This window comes from Puma concolor, chromosome B2, assembly GCF_028749965.1.
Source record: "Puma concolor isolate L17-30 chromosome B2, mPumCon1.1.hap2, whole genome shotgun sequence".
NCBI lineage: Eukaryota > Metazoa > Chordata > Mammalia > Carnivora > Felidae > Puma > Puma concolor.
In genome coordinates this window covers 139,289,068-139,310,942 of record NC_141671.1, presented here as the reverse complement: position 1 = coordinate 139,310,942, position 21,875 = coordinate 139,289,068, and the positions used below count along the sequence as shown (strand labels likewise).

The following is a 21,875-nucleotide window of genomic DNA, read 5'->3' as shown; positions in this document are numbered from 1 at the left end:
TGCAGGTAATAATACCTAGTTGAGAGCTTATTGTGAAGACTACATTAGATATTCTATAATGTACTTAGCACACAGTGGCACATAATACGTACTCTATAACTAGTTATTATTATTATTATTATTATTATTATTATTGATAATAGAGCCATGATGATTATACCACCAAACCCTGTTCTAGTGGGCTCTCATCCTATTGGATAAAGATTGTCTCTCACTTTGAGTCAGGTTGCCATGTCTCACATTCTCAAATCACTATACATTGCCACCAAAGAATCCTTCCACAATTAAAATAACATTTGATATTTTAGTAATAATAATACTAATAATATTTAATAATATCTTTGTTAACATATGTTACTCTCTGACCTCCTAAATCTTCGAAAGGAAGAAGTGTGTCCTTATTCCATTTTGCCAAAACAAAACAAAACCCTTGGTCTTAATATTTGTATCTAGATTCCCAAAACCGGTATCCAAATGAGCAGTTTGAAATACTTTTCCAAAGCAGTCGAGGATGTCAAAATGCAAATAGTGTGGCGGCTTCAAGTCAAAAAGTGACTGTTGGCCTTTGACTGGGCTAATTTCCATGCATCTATCAACTGTAGAAACCACTATGATGCCAGGTTACGAAGCAGAGGTGGAAAGCCCTGGGTCACCATGGCTTCTCATCCGGTGACTGTGTGACACCTACATGTCCTCCCACACCCACCAGGCTGTTGCCTTTTGTGGTTAGGGTCTGGGGTCCCTCATTTTGTTAATGAAAGGTCGACTGACAGCTTGTGAACCTTAGGAATTCAAATGTGCCTTTTGGGATACACAAATGGTATGTAATATGCTGCAGCTCTTTCAGTAAAGTATAATGTGCATGGGTGTTAAATTTATTTAGTCAGATTAAAACCTAATATGTAGATTAATTTTGTGATTGTTCTCTCAGTAAACCAAAGGCCTGTGAGTTGGATGGACAAAGCAGGCACTAGAGAAATAACAACTTTGATGCCCTTTCATTTTCTTAATGGTAATAGCACAGGCATGAAATACATAAAAAAATCTTGAAAAGCTCAATGTGACATTTAAATGCCTTATATAAAAAGCACTGACTTCGGTGATTGCTTCAAATTGAGCTCTTCTGAAAAGAAACACTTCTCTGTACTTTTGATTTTACTTATAGCTGACTAAAAGCCTAAAAGCTATATAATGTTGTTCTTATTGTTTTGTAATGGTTCCTCTCTTTCCTTCTTTTTCTCACTGTTTTAAATACTATTGTTGTGGGTTTCCTTTCCCTGTAGGAACTGTCAGCTTGTCAAGAGAGCTGTAAGAAAACCATGACGCAGATTGAGAAAGGCAGTCAAAATGTTCAAAAGTTCGTGACCTTGAGCAGTGTGTTAAAGCATTTTGATCAGACGAAGCTGCACAGACAGATTGCAGATGCCCACGGTGCTTTCCAGGTAAGCTCTCTCCGTGCTATAGAGACACGAGCCAGGGAAAAATACAAGGAATGAGGACATCTAACCATCACGTGTCATGCTTCCACTCTTGCTAAATATCTTGCCTACTGAGGTTTGGAACCAATCATTTTACTTGTTTTCTTAATATTCATCAATGTTAAAAAGGAGTTGATTACTCTCATAATGAAATGTATTCCTTCCAAGTGTTTTTTTATTTTTAAAGAAACAATACTCTTTAACAAAACGATGCTTTCAGTAATCCGGAAGCAGCATCACATTATGATTATTTTTTAAATCAAGAATATGGTGAAGAAAATTGGAGACTGGAAGAAACATGTGGAAACCAATAGTCGCTTGATGAAGAAATTTGAAGAGTCTCGAGCAGAGTTGGAGAAGGTGCTACGGATCGCTCAGGAGGGCCTGGAGGAAAAAGGGAACCCAGAAGACCTCCTGAAGAAACATACAGTGAGTTTATCCTTCATGGGGCACTTGAGCTGAGGACACGGACAAGTGGTCTTGGGTGAAAAGTAAAAAGTGTGCTCCGATCTAATACTGAGTGTTTGAGGAGAACAGGGAAGAAGAGGTGAGTTAGGGAGGCAGAAACATTTTAGGTTATGAGATCTAAAGAAAAGGGCAGCAGCAAAAAGAACTTCAAGGGCAACTGATGAGCAGCATTATAATTGGCCATTCCTAAGTCCCTGAGGGAGTAGAGAGTTATAGGATATAGAATTCAGGCTCTCCAAATGACTATTCATTGTTAGGTGAGAAATTTTTACGTAACCAACATAACTCTTTTTAAGAGATAATTTTAGGTGGATGGCTAAGTCTCTGTGCTCATTTCATGAATCCTCCATATTGTAGTATGAACACCACGTGCCTTGAAGTTTGGTAGCTGATCCACAGCTTGTCCTATCATGAAGCCATCTTCCTGTTAATCATACTCATTTAAATCATTTCAGTACTAAAAATGTTAGTGATCAACGCCAAGTGGAGATGATGGCCCCTCTGAGAACATGTACTTTGAGTTATTTTCCCTGAAATTCCAGTGGATATTTGTATGAACCACACTACCGCATGATGACTGCAATATATTTGTGACGCAGCTGACTGTGATGTCGGTGACCAGCCAGCATCTCCTTCAGTTTAGACGCGTGGTGCCGTGTGGCACTTTCTGGTTTGAACCACTGTTGTTTCAAAATATCTCCGCGGACATACTCCTGAGTCTGTGTGAGACTTGGTCATGCGTCGATGTGCACACGTGTTGTATTTATCTGCATGGTGTGCCATATATTTATGCATGCACTGGGTGCTTAAGCAATGGGCACTTATTTTCTCACAGTTTGGGTTTGGTGAGGACTCTCTTCCTGGCTTGTAGATGGTCATTCTCACTTTCTTCTCGTAAGATGGAGATAAATAGGGAGCAAGATCTTTGATGTCTCTTCTTATAAGGGCACTAATTCCATCATGAGGGACCCACCCTCATGACCTCATCTCATCACCCCATAGGCCTCATCTCCAAATTTCATTACACTGGGGGTTAGGGATTCAACATAGGAATTTGGCAGACGTTGGTGGGCACAGTTCTGTCCGTAGCCTGTGGGGTCGTGTGTATTCGCCTGGATGTGGATGGAAATGGCTCATAATGAACCAGCAGGGCCTGAGACACATTGCAGCTAGGGTATGAGGAATTGCAAGGCTAAACACTAGTTTCAGTTCTGCTTCTGACTTTACCAGAGAGGAATGAAAACTCTATTATAGGGAATCAAGGTTTTTGGCCCCTTGGCCTTCCAGAATATTCTACCAAATTTGAAAACTGCAAAGATATTTCTTTCTAAAAAATGAAAAGTACTAGTTGAATTTCAGATGTGGTGGCTTCTGACTCATAACTATAGATAATTATAGTTCATTCCTTAAAAAAAAAAAATCATAGTTGCCAGCAAGGTTTAAAGAGGGCACTGGCTGGCTAACGGGCTTGTTTTGAGTTGAGGCGTGACTGCCTGACTGTATGGTGTGTAGATGCTGCCTTTTATTCTGTCTGACACTCGTAACCCCCTCCCCCTCCACGCCAGGAATTTTTCAGTCAGCTGGATCAGAGAGTGCTCAATGCTTTCCTGAAAGCTTGCGACGAGCTCACTGACATCCTCCCTGAGCAGGAACAGCAGGGCCTGCAGGAAGCTGTTAGAAAGCTCCATAAACAGTGGAAGGTGAGTCAGGACATAATGGACGCACGGACATAAGTACGTATCATGCATGATGGGACAGAGCATGAGGGGATTAAGGTTCGATTGTAAGAGAAATGTAGAAAGTCATGGAAGGTCACCATAGTTACTTCTCCCACTGAAAAAACTGAACTTGAATAAAGCATGATAAAGTATGAGAGAATTTTGTTTTTCTCATTTTTTTAGTAGTATCAATTTTATCATATTACTTAAGAGCACTCTTTTTCTTTTCCTGCGTAGGTTTGGGGATAGGAATGACAAGGGCATTTAACTTATTCAGCAACATCAGTAAACCCACTTAAATAAATTATGTTAGAGATACTATAATAACATTTCGCTGTTTTCAAGGCTTTTACCATCTGGTTTAGATTGTTACGACCTCAGAAATGTAAATATGAACATTTATTAGTTAAGGACTCAGCAATGAACATAGCATGATCCATTTCCCCAAAGAGCTTCGAGTCCAGTGGGGAAGATCATTAGTTGCAGATAATGAAAGTACAATATATAATAAGTCCCCAAAAGTGTAAGTAATACATATGAAAGCTTTTGTAGAGAGAAGTGGGCCTACTTGGGGAGTGGAAAGGAGTGAATCAAGTAACTAGCTTTGAGCTCAGATTTTAAAGAAGAAGCAGGGGCCTGGGGTACATGGGAGGGAGGAGTAACAGGAACTGGAAGAGAGAGAGAGCAGGAGAGAAAGCACAGAAGTTGGGGATGTAGGGATCCACTTGGCGTGTCTAACCTGAGTGCCCCACACTGGACTCATCACATGGAAGTTGATTTCAGAATTGAAGGCTGTCTTCCCCAGCCTGGAGAAAACCTACTGTAGCAACAGGTTGACCAGTGCTATCACGAGGTCACAGGGAGTGGCGAACTTCATGTGTGTTATATGAAGAAGTCACGGGGTCTGAAAGATAGGCAACCAAAACACTTTCCATCAGGTTTTGTGAATCTCTGGATTTTTTTGTTTTCTCCATCTCAGTAACATAGGCTATAAAATCAGCTCTATGCATAGGAAAAACTCAGTTAAGGACATAATGTTTTACTTGCTAAATTTGAAAATTAAAAAATCCTTAAACCCAAGTTTTCTAATATGTCTTTAAAACTTAAAATATCATAAATGTATTATAGAATAGAGATTCTAAATGAAAGCTGTATTTATTTTCTACACACAGACATTCACAACATTAAGCTCTCTAGGATATAATCTGGTCCGGTCTTTCCATAGCCCCAGATCATCTTTCTCATCAGTTATCTTAGTATTTTATTTTAAAAGTAACCTTTTAAATACCATAGGATAGGGGTACCTGGGCGGCTCAGTCAGTTAAGTGTCCGACTTCACTTCAGGTCATGATCTCAAGGTCCGTGGGTTCAAGCCCCACATCAGGCTCTGTGCTGACAGCTCGGAGCCTGGAGCCTGCTTCGGATTCTGTGTTCCCCTCTCTCTGTGCCCCTCCCCTGCTTGTGCTCTGTCTCTCAAAAATAAATAAACATTAAAAAAATTTATAAATACCATAGGATACAAGTTAGCTAAAACTAATAATTGTAAGCCTGAAGGTAATCATATAGCTTATTCTTATGTCAGAAAGAACATAAAACATTTCATGTTGCTTGCGTGCTTACTTGAGGAATGCTCTAAGGAAAGAGACATGGCAGGTAGTCACAGGTGTGGGCTGTTTCACCCTGGCATTTTTACTAATAAAAGTTTTCTTATCTTCGCCTTTTGTGTAGCGAGTGTAATATAGGTTCTTCCTATCTCACAGGGTCATTGACAGAATTAAAAAAGACATATGCTGGGGGGACTCAGGGCATGATTTAAATTTAGATTCAAATCTAGCTTTTCTACTTACCCCTGAGCCTCAGTGGTCTGACCTGTAAAATAGGAATATTAATATTGTGTGAGGCTGTTGTAAAAATTAAATAGAATGATCCCTGTGAAACATGTGCCCCCCAGGCAGAAGGTATTCATTACGGTCCCAACCCTTACTTGGAAGTGTACAAAGCACAATGGCCAGGTGCAGACGATAGTGATTAAATCACATCGGACCCCAAGGGAATATTTTATGGTTTTTGCCACTTCAGTTGAAAATGTGTGTAATCAGAAATGGTATCATATTTTAAAAATATTCCTATGGGATGTAGGACCTTCAAGGAGAAGCCCCATATCATTTGCTTCATCTGAAGATTGATGTAGAGAAGAATAGATTCCTAGCTTCTGTAGAAGAATGCAGAACTGAGCTGGATCGAGAGACCACGCTGGTGCCCCAGGAAGGCAGTGAAAAGATTATTAAGGAGCACAGGGTACGTCTCACACACCCCACGCGCGGGCACGCCAAGTCACATTGTCACCTAAAGGATACAGCCGGTACTTTGGTTTGGGTCTGAAAACACGAAATAGCTTAATTACTTGATACAAGTAGACTAAATGGGAATCTTCTATGAAACTAGGAAAGTACTGTGTGGATCCTCACAGGGATTATATAAATGTTTATTGCTCATTAGATTTTCTTCAGTGACAAAGGTCCTCATCATCTTTGTGAGAAAAGGTTACAGCTTATTGAAGAACTGTGTCTGAAACTCCCCGTCCGGGACCCAGTAAGGAACACACCTGAAACCTGTCACGTAACTCTCAAAGAGCTCAGAGCTGCCATTGACGCCACCTACAAGAAGCTCGTGGAAGACCGGGACAAGTGGAAGGACTACACTAGAAGGTAGTTGTGGAACTCTTTCTGGAGGCGGATCTGACCTGTCCTAATACTGTTAATTCCGAGATCAGTGCAAAACAAGTAATGATGCATGTTTTGTCTTCAGCAATAAAGAAAATCAAATCGTGCGATCTTGCCCAGGCTCTTATATAAAAATGCTTCATTTAATAAAAATGGGCGTCAGTCAGAAACAGAGTGAAGCACTTTATTTGTGAGTGACCCAGATGTTATCTCTTTGAAGCGAATTTGCAGTTCCTTGCTCCCCGGTTCCCTCATAGTACTAGAGGGGGGCCTCTGCCTCTGGGTTTCTGTCTCCATCTGCTGGAGACAGAAGAGGCCAGACCTCAGGTGCTTCCTTCCTCCACGTGCTCAGGCCCTGGGACACATCGGTTTCCTTAGCTGAACTCCATCTACTCTGCCTTCTCTTTCCTCCTATGTGAAAAGTGCCCAGAGGCACCCCTGCCCCGAGCTTCATGGTAAAGGAACAGCTCCTAGAAAATTTGTTACTTGACTTGCTAAACTTCATTAAACTTCCATGAATAAAGTCAAAAGAGAAAATGTATTTTAACCACTGGGATATTTTCTCCCTTTAATAAGAAGATACTTGTGTTATTTCAGAATTTCTGAGTTCTCATCTTGGATATCTGCAAAGGAGACACAATTGAAAGGGTTTAAGAATGAGCCCATCGATACCGCCAACCATGGAGAGATTAAACATGCTGTAGAGGTTAGTTCTGGGCCATATTTTGTGACTGGAAAATTTTCACTAATAAGAAAATTAATGGTAGACAAATGATATATTTTTTTTCTTTCTGTAAAAAAATTAAGTTCTCGAAAACTGTCTTAAAAAGAAGTCTCCTCATGTTACTGTAGAGAAGAAGTATGGAGGATTTTCTATTGAATTGCTGTTAGCTTTGAGACTTAGTCATACTCAGGGGTACCTCTAATACATCTTTAGCTAATGGGAAATCTTGAGAGGAAAATTGCATGCGTGGGCACATAACACAGCAGAGATTTAAGAATTGTTGCGGAAAAACAAGAACACTATAGGTTTTTATACATTTTCAGCTATTCAAAAGGCAGCTCACAGAATGAGGGAATTGGGCAAGGTCTCTAAGCATCATTTCTCATGTCATATTCAGTCTGGATCGGATCAGCTCTGTGAGCGTGGGTACAGCCTGATAAACGGAGCCAGTGGACAGAACCTCAAGCCTGAACCCAGTTCGCATCCTGTGAATGACCACAGCAACCTCCTCCTCCTTAGCATGGCCTATTCTGTCTTATAGGCACACGCCATTGTGAAAATCCTTATCTTTCAGCATTTTGAGCTCATGCAAGTCACACAGTAGCTGTTAATGAGAACGTGTTTCCTTTCTATTCCTATCTTCTGAGGTCCACGTTTTTCTAGTAAATTTATAATCCCTGTAAATGCTAGAGATCCTCAATAATGTCATGCTCTACCTATAGGAGGATATCTATATGTGTCATTGGTTGCTATTATATAGTACCAAAAAAAAAATTCACATCTTAGAATGAAGAGATCACTTGATTGTGGAACTAGTCATTTTCTGTTTGTGTGAACGTGCCCTGGAAGGTCCTCTGTAGCAGCACCTTGGGTTTCCTCATGCACCCGGAGCGTGTGTAGGAGGGAGAGGCTTCCCAGATCATCCCTCCCACAGTTCCCAGACCTTACAAGGGCCGAGGCCCCGGAATATTTCTGGCCTTGTCCTGGCCAGTAAGCCCTCCCTTCCTGGATTAGAGCTGTGCTCCTATTTGCACATCCTACTATCTGGAGAACTGATTTCAATAAAGTCACAAAATGAGGCATAAGATCTAAGTCAGTTAAGTTAAAATCAATTTTTAGGGCATCCATAATAATATTCAACAACTAAACTCTTCAAACAAAAAGAAATCAGCTCATTAAAAAAAGGGCTCTTTCAACCTTTTTTTTTTCTTTTTCTAAAAATATCATGTTCCTTCCAGCTAACAGAAAATAAGATAATATATAATTTCCAATTTTGGTATCACATATTTTTCTATAGTACTTTTAGAGGCATTTTTATTTGTGATCAAAGGAATATCTATAGATATATGACCATCTAGTTATGAACTAAGCATCTAGTTAGCTTTTTGTTATGAGAGGTTTGATTTTACATATCAGGTTTTGACATTGGGAAAGTTTTTTGTTTTTTGTTTTTTGTTTTCCTAGCACTTAGGGACTTTCCTTAAAGATGTAAACGAAAAGTGAAATCAGCAGGCACTCTACTGATGAACAAATGCCTGGTTCTCCTACCTCCACCGTATGAACTTTCTTAGGCTGAGTCCTTTCTTGATTCACAATGTATTTTGCTCATCAAAACTGTTCTTTCATTCCAGGAGATCAGAAATGGTGTTACCACAAAGGGCGAGACTCTCAACTGGCTGAAATCCAGGCTTAAAATTTTAATTGAAGTTTCTTCTGAGAATGAAGCCCAAAAGCAAGGAGATGAGTTGGCAAAATTATCTAGTTCTTTCAAGGCTCTCATAGCTTTGTTGTCAGAGGTATACCATTTACTCATACTCTAAATAGATAGTTCTGGGTGAGAAATCTGGAAGGCTCTTTTACTTTGGGTTGTGGTTTAAGAAGTAATTATATAAAGTATAGTTGAAACACAGTAGTGAAGATACTTATTCATATGAAGATTGGTGGGGAAGATGTTTGAATTACGATTGGTGTCATTCTTGGATATATTAATTCAGAATAATAACCTGTATCTAAAGTATAAAGCTTATCAGATCCACACTTTTTACTCTTACTAAAAGCGTTGGTTCATGGTCAGTTGAAGCTATATTATAGAGGTTAGGTACACAGGCTTGGGAGTTCAACAAACCCAAGGTTAGAATTTAACTCTGATAGTCTGCTTCCTATGTAATCTTGACCTTGTCATTTAACATTTCTGGGCCTTGATTTTCTTTCTTATAAAACCTACTAGTGCCGGGGCGCCTGGGTGGCTCAGTCGGTTAAGCGTCCGACTTCAGCTCAGGTCACGATCTCGCGGTCTGTGAGTCCGAGCCCCGCGTTGGGCTCTGGGCTGATGGCTAAGAGCCTGGAGCCTGCTTCCGATTCTGTGTCTCCCTCTCTCTCTGCCCCTGCCCCATTCATGCTCTGTCTCTCTCTGTCTCAAAAATAAATAAAACGTTTAAAAAAAAATTAAAAAATAAAAATAAAAATAAAACCTACTAGTGCCTATACTATACTATAGCACCTATACTCAGTGCCTGACGGTAAATGCTTAATAACCGATAGTTGATAATAATAAAATATTCCATTTTAACATACCAGTAAAATCTATTTTATGCCAGACCTACTCATTTGAAATAACTTTTTTTTTAATGTTTATTTGAGAGAGAGCGACAGAGAGACAGAGCGTGAATGGAGGAGGGGCACAGAGAGGGGGAGACACAGAATTTGAAGCAGGCTCCAGGCTCTGAGCTATCAGCACAGAGGCTGATGCAGGTCTCAGATTCACAGACTGCAAGATCATGACCTGAGCTGAAGTCAACGCTCAACCGACTGAGCCACCCAGCGTCCCAAGAGCTACTCATTTCAAACTTCTTATTAATACGTTTCAGTGTTTATATTCCTCTGTGGATTAAAATACACAAACCTATCTCCTTCATTTCTGGTAGGGCCCTTTCTACCCTCAGCAAGAACATTTTCACTGACCAGATTGCCATGCAAGTCTAATGAGTTTGTGTACGCGAAGATAATGTAAGAATGGAAAGTTGAATAGACTGTTACTATTATTTCTTAAAGTCATTTATAAACTTGCATGGAAAAATGATCATCTGGATGGCTTAAAGTTCCCTGATTCTAAAGATTTGGAATTCTCTGTAGATGTCCTTAATGTAACAGTTTGATCAACTAACCTTTTATATTTTCAATGCATGTAGATCTGTTTGAGACTCTAGCAGTGAATTTTCGTAAGCTCAAAATACTCTGAACTGCATGTGATTTTAGTTTTATGTGGAAATTTTGATATTATGTGTCAGCTTTCTTAAGAATTTTTGACTAATTGAAAAGAGTGATAGCATTAGTCAAATTTTGGAACATGAGTTATTTCAATCCTTGTGATAACCATCTTTCATGATAATAGTCTAGTTGGTGCCACTGCCATACTTTAAGTAAAATTCTGACATCATTCTTCTCTATTCTTTCTTTGATAAAGAAGCTGGTAAGGGCAAAAATAATGGTTATAGTTTTAAAAACTAAATATATGTGCCAGTGATCTTTGATCCAAGACCTAACAAATAGTTTTAGTTACATCGATAGATGAGTTTATATTTTGTTCCACCCCCCCACACACACATAAAACACTTTGGCAGCCTTTAAAATTAGAAATTATCAGTCTCCCTAACACTTTACCAAACCCATTTATTTACTGTATCCTCTAAGTACGCTCATGACATTGCCCATGGGACTTGTAGCAAAAATCTATCTCTAACAAATAGACACATTAATTCTTTGCACACTCATCTACCTTAAACTTCTGCATAGTTTATATTCATACCTTTATATGTTACTTCATCACTAGTAAAAGCAAAGAAAGAATAATGGAAAACATTCATGTTGTTCATGTAAAGATTTATATTAAAAGATGGATTTGACACATTCAGTGCATCCTGTGATTATCAATCCATTTAGCATTTAAATTATTGTTGAACACGAAGTGTTTGCGATTGTCCAATGTAAGGCAAAAAAGGCTGTGGGTAGATTGACAATATGTAATGGTGAATCACTTCTTTCCACAAGAGCTGTGATTTACTGAGATCTGAAGTTTGTGGTTTTCATGGGTCTTATTGCTTTGTTTGAAAAATAGCACACTCAGGTTACCTGGGCCAAACTCAGAGCAGAAGCAGGTCAAAGAAAAAGATAAATTAGAGAAAGAGAAACCGAAAGCTTCTGTGGAACACAAATGGTACACAACGTGAAAATCTTAGTGAAGCTGGAGAACGACTGGCTTGGAAAAGAAGAGATGCTGGTGACACTGAACTAGAGGAAGCAGAAATTAGACAGAAGAGAAAGCTTAAAATTTAGGAAAAAGAATTCACTACATAGCCACAAAATTAGAAATTATGTTATGGTTATATAAAAATACTGGAATTGCATTTTCAATAAATATTCTTTTAATACCCCCCCCCAAACTTTTTCTCTAATTACTTTGAATAGGGTGGATTCAACTTTCTTATAATGCACTTTTATAACTTATAATTGGATTTCAGTCATGGGATTGTAATTAAAGGAATCCAGGAGATAATAGATACAATATACCCACTGTTGTTACCCTGCCTCAATTGCCAGGTTGAGTGGGCACAGAGCCCACCTCAAATGAGGCTTGCAATTCACATAAATGTCAGTTTACTAATAACTAAATAAACCTCAAAAGTATATGAAAGAATAAAAGTTAGAGATCTGTGTATGTATTTTAAGTTCTTGAGATAGACTTTACATGTATTCTTAAAATCTTTAAGATTATATGAGCATCATATGAGTTACAATTTTTCATGAAAATCTAGGTTGAAAAGATGTTAAGCAACTTTGGGGACTGTGTCCAGTACAAAGAAATAGTCAAAAGTTCCCTTGGAGAGTTGATTTCTGACTCTAAAGAAGTCCAGGAGCAAGCTGAGAAGATCTTGGACACTGAAAATCTGTTTGAAGCACAGCAATTACTTCTTCATCACCAGGTAGGACGCGCTTTATCCAAGGCACTTATGTGAAGTTCATTAGTCACTGACAGAGCCAGAGAGATCAAGGGAAATGTACGTCCACAGGATGAGGGCAAAGGGAAGGGGGTGCAGGAAGGAATCCACTTGAATGGTTAAAAAAAACAAAACAAAACAAAAACTTTGTACCTCTGTTCTCTGTTCAGTATTAGCCATTTCAGAAGAGCCTGCAAGATAAATTCCTAGCCCAAGTGATTGAATGATATCAAAAAGTTCAAGGAATATTATAGAGAGAAAGTTGGTTGAGTGAGTTATGAAAACCTTCATAAAACTTGCTCACTTGTCCTTTTCGTAACAGAGAAGGAAAGCATAGAGATAAAGTGCTTCATATTTAAGATCACTGTTCTTTGCCATAAGGTTAAAATCCTGCTCTTCGATTTACGACTTTGAATACATCTCAGTTTGGAAAATTATAAAGCACATGAAGTACCAGACTTTTCAGAATAGTATCCTCTTATGAAGGATTAGAACTGGAAGTAAAGAAATTCTGGTACATGTATTGATAATAAACAATTTGAGCCAACTTACTTGCCAAACTCAATATAAGTAGAAGAATGATTCAAATCAAATATTTTAATAACAAAATTCTGGCTAACTTAACGTATAGCAAAATGTTAGCTAATTTTATATATGATAATATATAAACATGGAAGTTGCATTAAGAGTGTATGCATTAAGAGTGTGTTTGTGTGTATATATATATATGTATATATACATATATATATATATATATGTATATATACATATATATATATATATATATATATGTATATATATGAGTACATGTAAAACTGCAGTCTCTAGGCTTTATAGATTTATTTAATAATTATAAAAAGGCTGTGAGCACAAGAAAACATAATGCTTGGTATTACACTAGTCTCAATCATTGTAAAAGTTGTGTTTGAGTGTCAGTTTAAGTCAGAAATGTGAGATTACAGATATTTACATTAATATTTTAAAACTGTTCACATTTCTTGGATCACATGCTTGGATATATGCCTTTGTTTACTTTGTGAAAATTCATAAGCTATGGATTTGAGGTTTGTACATTATACTTCAATAAAAAGTTTATTTTAAAACATAGCTTTCCCAAAATATCTCGGCAGGTTTATCAATCTGAATATACCCCAGAGTTAAATCTCTTAATATCAGCATTTTTACAGCATGAATGACTTAAAAAAAATTAGAGTTGAGACTTTGTGATTTGGGGCAAAAAATAATTCTTTAAGGAGAATCAGGTCAAATGAATAGTTTCACCAAATTCCTTCCAGAGGAAAGGGCCCGCCTTCTACACAAAATGTGAAGTGTTCAAATTTGTCCGCAGTTAAAACACCCAAGACCAAATTAATTGTATTGTTTATCATTAAGAACACAAAATATTTACAAATAATGTCCATTTTGATCAACATAGAGTCCCCATTGCCATTTTAACTGTTCAAGTTCACTTTTGAAATACAGTATGGCCCCACACTGCCGAGAGGTTTTACCTTTCTGTACCTCTGCTAGAGTGCTGGTGTTTCTGTACCTGCTTAGCCGCTCAGAGAGTAACATTTATCCCCATCTGTTGAACAAATGCTTCCAGCAAAAGACAAAGAGGATTTCTGCGAAGAAGAGAGACGTGCAGCAGCAGATAGCACAGGCTCAGCAGGGAGAAGGTGGGATGCCCGGCCAAGTCCGGGACGAGCTGCGGAAGCTGGAGAGCACCCTGGACAGCATGGAGCACAGCAGAGAGAAGCAGGAACGCCGCATCCAGGTAGGAGGCCGGAAGTCTAGGGCGGTGTTAACTTCCGGGTCACAGGTGATGTCTCCTTCTAGTGGGAGCGAACGTTTGTTCCCGCCTCTGATGTTCCAGGGCCGTGTTAAGTTTTTAACATGAGTTACCTCTCTTAATCGTCACATTAACCTTATTAGATGGGTATTAGAATTAGCACATTTTGCCCACATGGAAGCTTAAAAAGAAAGGGATTGAGGACTTTCACAAAAGTCACAGAGCCGCGATCAGTAACAAAGCCAGAATTTTAATCCATACTTGTCCGAATCCAGGAATTAACACTGGATCGTTTCACTTTTCTGTGCAGTCCAGCAGCCATATGTTTATGCTTTGTTGTGATCTTGACACTTTTAAAAAGTTTCTAAAGAGTTGCTATCTGCTCATTCACTACCCCACTCCCCTCTCTTCTCTTTCTCCCTATTATTTTTCTTTTTTTGAAAGAGACTGGGAGGCTCTCTTTTCCTTTATTCCTTATCTACATTTTGAGCAATATCCTTAGATTCATAGGACTTTACAGCTGGTAGAAAACTCAGGGTGCTAGTCTACACATCCGATTTTTGTAGGTGAATTGAAACTCAGAGTGAAATTCTCATAGGAGACATTAAGATCATCTTTGTTCAGCATAACCGCATGAAATATGAAGAGAATTAACTGGAAGTTGACAGCCTAACAAATGAATGGAAATGTGAACAGTATTTTGTGACATGCTTTGATAATCCATAACATGATATGTTTATTTTTTCAAATTTAGGTCACATTAAGAAAGTGGGAGCGATTTGAAACAAACAAAGAGACAGTGGTCAGATACCTTTTTCAAACAGGTTCCAGCCATGAGCGCTTTTTGAGTTTTAGCAGTTTGGAAAGTTTATCTTCAGAATTGGAACAGACAAAGGTATATCAATATGACTATGCAATCCCATGGTACTCATTATTCAGAAGAAAAGCTGTGTTTCTATTCCTTGTTACTATTAATTATTATAATTGTTCACGTAATCAGTACTTATTGTTGACCTTCCACTCTTCAACACACTGGTCAAGTTGCTTTGGGGAATGAAAACATAAGATTTAAACATCAAGAACTAAGAGAAAATTTTCACTGAAGTGGGAAATGGGTCGTCCCCTCACAGGTGGATACATTTAGAAAAAATCTCTCTGAAGGCAATAATATTTGTAACTGAAACTTGAAGGGCAAGTAAGACATAGAAAAGCAAAGCGTGGGACTGCAAATAAGCATTCTTCTAATGGGAAATGGCAGAAATATAACAGTGTATGGAAATTCGGTTTTAAAGCAGAAAGGCGCAAGTACAATTGTATTGGAAGGTTGACCACATCACAAAGACACGTGAAGGTCTAAAGCATTACTTGCTAGGCAACATGGAGTCCTTAAAGGTTTTTAAGAAAGAGAGCCACGTGATCAGAGCCGTACTTTAGGGAGATGCATTTTTACGTGTTTTTAAGAAAATTGAAAGGGTGTAAGACTGGTGTCATGAGATCCAATTAGAAAGTTATTGCGTGTGCGTATTAACATGGATATGAGTCAGGGTAATGGAGATGGCCGTGGTAACGGATGCAAGAGACAGAGAGTAAAGGAAAAGATGAGGATCCCGAAGGTTCTGAGCCTAACAAACGCAATGAGAGTGAGACAGGAACTTGAAGGAGTAGCTGTCAGTTGAGGAAGATGACTGACACAGTTTAGGACAGATTGAGGTTGAGGCTCCAGTGGGACATCCAACAGAGAATATTTAGTGGGTGTGCTTCATGAGATCAAACCTGTAAGCTCAAATACCTTAGATGCTCAGAGTAGACCAATAAATTGTAGGAAGTATTTAGAGAGTTGTACAGGCTCTTTTGGTCTTTTTGCACATGTTTTGGGTTAATAGAATGACTGAGTTAATGTGTTAGCCAATGTATAAGAAAGAAGACTCATGTTCGTTGGTTAATAACAAGTAATCCCTGTGCTTCTTTTCTCTTACCAGAAAGGGCTTCTGTGTCTCTCATACTGCCAATTTTGTATTATTTCTTGTATCATTAACTCACTGAGGAGTTTAAAGTCTTATAAAGCCACAGATTTTTTTCAATTCTGTATTATTTTCATCAGCCATTTAAAGAGAACATCACTTTTAATTTTAATTTTTAATTTTAATTATTTTATATATTAAAACTATATCAGGTATCTTTTATAAATACAAACAGATTTTGGGGGTTGATTATCATGGAGGTGTTTTGCCCAGATTCCATCCAGCACTTCTGATACCCTGTGGCTCTAATTCCTCTGAATTTGTGTGTCAGCGGTAGATGAAACAAGTATAACCTTTTTAGTGTTATTATTAAAATTTTCCTTAGCCAGTAATGGTTTGGGATTGATTTAATAATGTGAGTTAACATTTATTGAGTGTATACACATGCTTGTCTAATCACTTGATGTTTATCATCTTTAATCTACAAAACAGTCCTGAGAAATAGGTATCATTTTGAGTCCTGTTGGATAAATGAGGAAATACAAGGAACAAAGGTGTTAATGATTTTGTCCAAGATCTCAGGATTACTAACTGGTAAGGTTGGGAATCAAACCTCAGAAGTCTGAGTCCAGAGAATAAACCTTTAGCCACTAGATTTTTCATTGAAAAACTGAGCTACTTTACTGTTGATATGTGCTGTTACACAAACACGTCATCTAGAATAATTGTCCTCCACTTCTTTGCTCACTTGACATTGTTAATACAGCGTTCATTCCAGTTGTAGCCCTTGAGTGGTTGTGCTAAAGAACTTGAGTGCTTTCTGTCCACCAGCATGTGGTAGGGAGTTCAGAGCAATACCATGTTTATTCTTCACAGCAAGGCTTTACTGATGAGGAAATGGAAATTCAGAGTTCTGTGACTCAAGATCACATGGCTAGTGAAGGATAGAGCGTGGTTTCAACTCCAGACCTGACTCCAGAGTCTGTCCTTTCCTGCTGTATCCTACTGCCACTCATATGTTTTCTTCTTAGGACTTAGAGATAAAGCCTTATAACATTATTCTATTTTGGCTTAATTTGGTTTCAGTCAACATCGTTCTGTCCTTTGGATTCCTCCTCTGCATTGTTCTTTCCCAATGCATAGCTCCTACAGAAGGCTCTCAGATGGAGAGCATGTAAGCATTTGCAAACATAATTCCACTTTCTCCATGATTTTTCCTGGGCTCTGGGAATCACCAGGAGGGGGAGGGATACTATTTTACAGTTCTGATTCTGTTCTTGGGATTCTGAGAGATTATGATGGAATTCACAGTCTTCACAACTGAATCTACCTGACTGTAAGTTCATGTATAGCCACAGTAGATGCTTATAACCACAGAATTTAATGTGACATTAGCGAATACCAATTTTTAGGATATTATAAGTCTCTCTGCCATAAAAAGGAAGTTGTACTTACCCATTTTTATTGTCTCAAATTGCTGGGTATCTCTCTGAAGGAATGTTGATATTTCTATGAGGACTTTAAGCCTTTCAAGCATGAAGATACAATAGTATTATGTAGTAACTATCTTACGTGGCATTATGTAATAATTCTAGGAGGATCTCCGTGGGAAGAGGTGGCTATCAGAAGTCTTACCTTTGAACATTATTTACATCAGATTTCTTCATTACCTATTTTGGAGGAGGGGAGTTTATGATCAAAATGAAAACCTCCTGTGAGCTTCTCTTACATGAGAAGAAATGAGACACTAGTTTTTTCACACAAGATTTTTTTCACACAGGATTATCTCTGGGATTAGCTTTGCTATTCAGTTTTCAATACATTTACCTGACAGAATTCAGGTAACAGCTCAAATTTACCAGTGCCTCAACCATATTAAATTAATTTTTGAATTGAAGTGGTTTGCTGTTAATGAAAATCAGTGTGTGAATTTTTAAACCATGTGCCACACACTTCAAAATGAAATTGCTAATAAAATGCTAACAGTAACTTGACAAGAAAACCATTACTATCTGAATTTTATATGAAAGCCTGAAAAATAATTCACCAAAGTCAAACAACTAGTAATTAGCAAATCCAGAGTTCTACTCCAGGTTTGACTGGCTCAGAACTTACCTTCTTTTCATCGCATAGTGTGTGGGTATGTAGTCCATAAGATTTAACAGCATTAAGATCAGATTATCTCTCTTTTCAGGGAATTAGTTAACAAAATGTTTCTTTATGGGAAAGTATCAGTGATACACCATATTGACTAAAATAGTCTTTAGTTAAATAAATATTTATATTAATCGGCCTAGAACTCTCTTATCTCTAAGACTGAAAAAATCAGTCACTACTGATCATTGCCTGAACGGAGCCCATAATACACTAACATATTTGTGGGTAAGTTAGTTGTTATAATGCGGCTTAAATTCTAAGCAATAAACCCAAACCAGGAAACAATGGAAAACATTCTTGTGAGAATTGTTGGATAATTATGAAGGTAGATATTTGACTGTGTATATAAAATGAAAATAATTTAGTGAGGTGTCTATTCTGGCCATGATGAAAATAAGTCAGGTCTTATTGCTAAGAATATTATATTCTAATACTCATACATGTATGAATCCATCTATCCATCCATCTATTCTGGTAGAGATTCTGCAAGGATGTGCAATTTATTTGAGGGTAGAATTTAATAGCAGATGCCTTCCTAACAATTATATCATCTTTTACTAGGAGTTTTCTAAACGAACAGAAGGTATTGCAGTCCAGGCTGAGAATCTTGTGAAGGAAGCTTCCGAGATACCACTTGGGCCCAAGAATAAGCAGCTGCTTCAACAGCAGGCCAAGACAATCAAAGAGCAAGTCAAAAAATTAGAAGACACACTTGAAGAAGAGTATGTGCTTGACAAGTCCTAAACTTTCTTCTCTGAGATAAAGTTTCATACAGCCTTTCCTGTATATTGTATTCAAAACATTCTTTTAAAATCTCAAAGTGTCTGTGTATTTCAGCATGTTTTGAGGAAGCAACTCACAGTTCAAAAGGAAGTGTCACCAAGACAGAAAACCAACATCTATATAATAGAGCAGAAAAAGTATGAGGGATGTGGTTTTGGCATTGTAAACTGATCTTGTTCATGAGAAAGCCATATCTATTAAATTCTGTGGCCTTCGTACAATCTCAAAAAAAGAACCAGTATTTAAGATAATTTTTTTACTGCATTATTCTGCTGTCACCAGTGAGGAAGAAGAAGAGACACTTTTGTTGTGTAAATGCTAGGCTTAAATATAGATAACACAGACCAAGTGTCTCCATCTCCAAGAAGTTTCCAGAGCTTGTTTACAATGCCTCAATATTTGAATTGTCGCTGATTGATATACTATTTCCAAAACTCAACTTCAAAAATTTATTTTACTTTTAAACATTTAATATTGCCTATGGTATGCTATTATGTACAAAATAAACACACAAAAAATCTGGAGGGGGGAAAAATGTGTGAAGATACGGCCAACGTTCCTCAAAATAATATGGCTGCATATTTTTATTCAAAGTTCTTTACTGGCAGATCACCAACACCTATTATTCTTAAGATAGAGGACATAATTTCTAAGGTGAATTTTAATATGTGAAACTTGTTTTGAATACTAGTAACACCTTGAAATTAACATTGTACATCTGCCTAAACTTTAAAATTTGTTAAATAGTCTAAAGGAAATTAGGACTTAAAACTTTGAGAACTTTATTTTAAATACTATCCACCAAGTTATGGAAAAAAATGGAACTTAGAGTTTGTTAGAAAAGAAGCTACTTTTATTAGAAATGCCCATTTGAATCTGTCTCATATGACAACTTGCAACATAACTTAGTTTGCATTACCTGTACTGATGAGAGCATTAGGCACATCCAGGGTATACATTTGAGAGTGCAATATTATTTAATTTGACATTCAATGATGCCATTGCATTCTTCTTGATGTCTTCAAGTGCCTTTTGGTAAACAGGGAAATTCTTTCAGTTTTTTTTTTAACCCAAGGACTTATCCGTTTAATGATACACTGTTAGTTTCTTAGTCTTTTTTCTAAACTAAAAGCCATAATCACATGATTATATACGCATAGCTAATACAAACTGAATATCTATAGTTGAAATTTTGTTCACTAGATTTATAAGAAATAAAGCCCAAATTTTCTAAAAGCAGTTAGGGTGCTCATGTACAAGAATGTATAAGAGTCTTTTGGAATCAAGACTGTACAAACATCTAAGAATAGCTACAAATCATTATAGATTATAAATTGCAGGTTTAACTCTAGTGATAAAACAGTTCCTGCAAGGCAGCATGGGATTCAGATTAAAAGCTCTATCTTGATTCATAAAGATGCATTTTATAAAGATCTTTGAGTATAGAGCATCCCTGCAGATCTCTACTCTAAGAGCAAAAGGAGCTTGTCCACAAAATCCAGACTGCTAAAAGGCTCTGTGCAGTGGAATCTACGTGGGCGGCTTCTTGAAAGTCCTGGCAGCTACTGGTCATGTGTAGAGTTTACCTAGATTATACCTGGATTCAAACCCCTTTGGACCCAGCAATATTTTGTTCGAAGCACAGTTCCTTTCATAACATAGTGTAGATACTACCTCGTTAAATGCTCATTCTCAGAGGAGATAGATAGGAAGACATGAGGACTCAGTACTCGGGTCGAATGTGCATTTTTTTCCTGTTCCGATAGTTTCAACTTGGACATGGTCACAAGTGTCTTCACTCTCTTTTCATCTGGTAATTTAAAGGAAAGTGTATTGTTGTTTTCTATTAAAATACTGCATTTTCTTTACTTAATTTGGTTAATTTTAGTATTAAAACCATGGAAATGGTGAAAAACAAGTGGGATCATTTTGGCAATAATTTTGAGACCCTGTCCGTCTGGATAACTGAGAAAGAAAAAGAACTCAATGCCTTGGAAACTTCATCATCTGCCATGGACATGCAAATCAACCAGATTAAGGTGACCTGATCACACGTTACGTTTATAATCCATGTCTAGCTTTTAAGAACTCCTGTCTTACATTTCATCAAATGCTAGTTGGCCCCACGACAAATCTCTCATTGCTATGTGACTCTATTAAAATTCAATTCACACAAAATGATGAGCTAAGAGGTCTTGATTGATACTGGGCAACACTTTATAGTTGGAATTATGTATTACTATTTTCTGACTTATGCATTCAAAGTCAACATTGTGTGCAATATCATTAAAATGTTTTTATGGTTACATTATTCTTTTCCTTGATTTTGAATTAACCCCACTGGAGTGTTCTGTGGATTCACTTATACAACATGAAATGTATTCATCATTTACAACTGTACTTTGTAAGTATTGTTCCAAATGTCTAGCTCAAGTATTAGTGGCAATTACCCTCCCAAACCACAAGGAGGAGAAATGACTTTCTCTGTAGGTGAAACAATCAGACTCTACTGCTCTAATGCTTTCATGTATGAAGGCCTTTGGGCACAAACTGAGATGCCCTGATACTTTAGCTCTCCCAGCTCTAAAATAACCATGTGCATAGACTGTCATTATTCACTTCATTCAAATAGTTTAAGAAGAAAAGGACTGAAAGACGTGAATTCTCTGTCTTTGATACATTTTTTACACGACACACTTACAAAATGCAGCCACTTCTTTTTCTATCTAATCTCATGTTTTTGGAAGGGGAAAACCCACTGCCATTTCATTCAATTAAAAATAGTAATATAAATACCAAGGTATTTCACAGTGTGGCTCAGAACAAGTCATTCCCGTGTGCGCTGCGGAAGGGTGCGATGGTGTTTAGCTAAGCTTACATTACCGTGCAGATTATCCTGGTTTATCACACATCTTTTGCACTCAAGGCTATGTGGAATCTGGTGTATGGAATCTGTTAATGTCTTGTGTGGTGGTATACTAGGGAAAATAGATGCCAATCCACTAAGAAGTATTCATGAAATATGTTTAATCTCTAACGCTGTTTTTAAAAGTTATCATTTAACACCTTCACTACAT

General features: G+C 37.6%; 1 protein-coding gene across 18 annotated transcripts in view; it reads left to right on the top strand.

Moving 5' to 3' along the window:
• Window positions 1-21,875, top strand: part of SYNE1 (spectrin repeat containing nuclear envelope protein 1) — a 480,528-nt gene that overhangs the window by 175,136 nt on the left and 283,517 nt on the right. For all 18 annotated transcript variants that reach the window (XR_015251658.1, XM_086708164.1, XM_086708163.1 and 15 more), the window contains 12 exons: window positions 1,284-1,442; window positions 1,743-1,907; window positions 3,512-3,646; window positions 5,804-5,962; window positions 6,164-6,372; window positions 6,985-7,093; window positions 8,743-8,907; window positions 11,923-12,090; window positions 13,712-13,882; window positions 14,652-14,792; window positions 18,577-18,737; window positions 20,687-20,837. Coding sequence is in view for 17 of the 18 variants with exons in the window: in XM_086708164.1 (XP_086564290.1) it covers window positions 1,284-1,442; window positions 1,743-1,907; window positions 3,512-3,646; window positions 5,804-5,962; window positions 6,164-6,372; window positions 6,985-7,093; window positions 8,743-8,907; window positions 11,923-12,090; window positions 13,712-13,882; window positions 14,652-14,792; window positions 18,577-18,737; window positions 20,687-20,837 (1,893 nt within the window). In the remaining variant the exon portion in view is untranslated. The remainder of the gene's footprint in view (window positions 1-1,283; window positions 1,443-1,742; window positions 1,908-3,511; window positions 3,647-5,803; window positions 5,963-6,163; window positions 6,373-6,984; window positions 7,094-8,742; window positions 8,908-11,922; window positions 12,091-13,711; window positions 13,883-14,651; window positions 14,793-18,576; window positions 18,738-20,686; window positions 20,838-21,875) is intronic.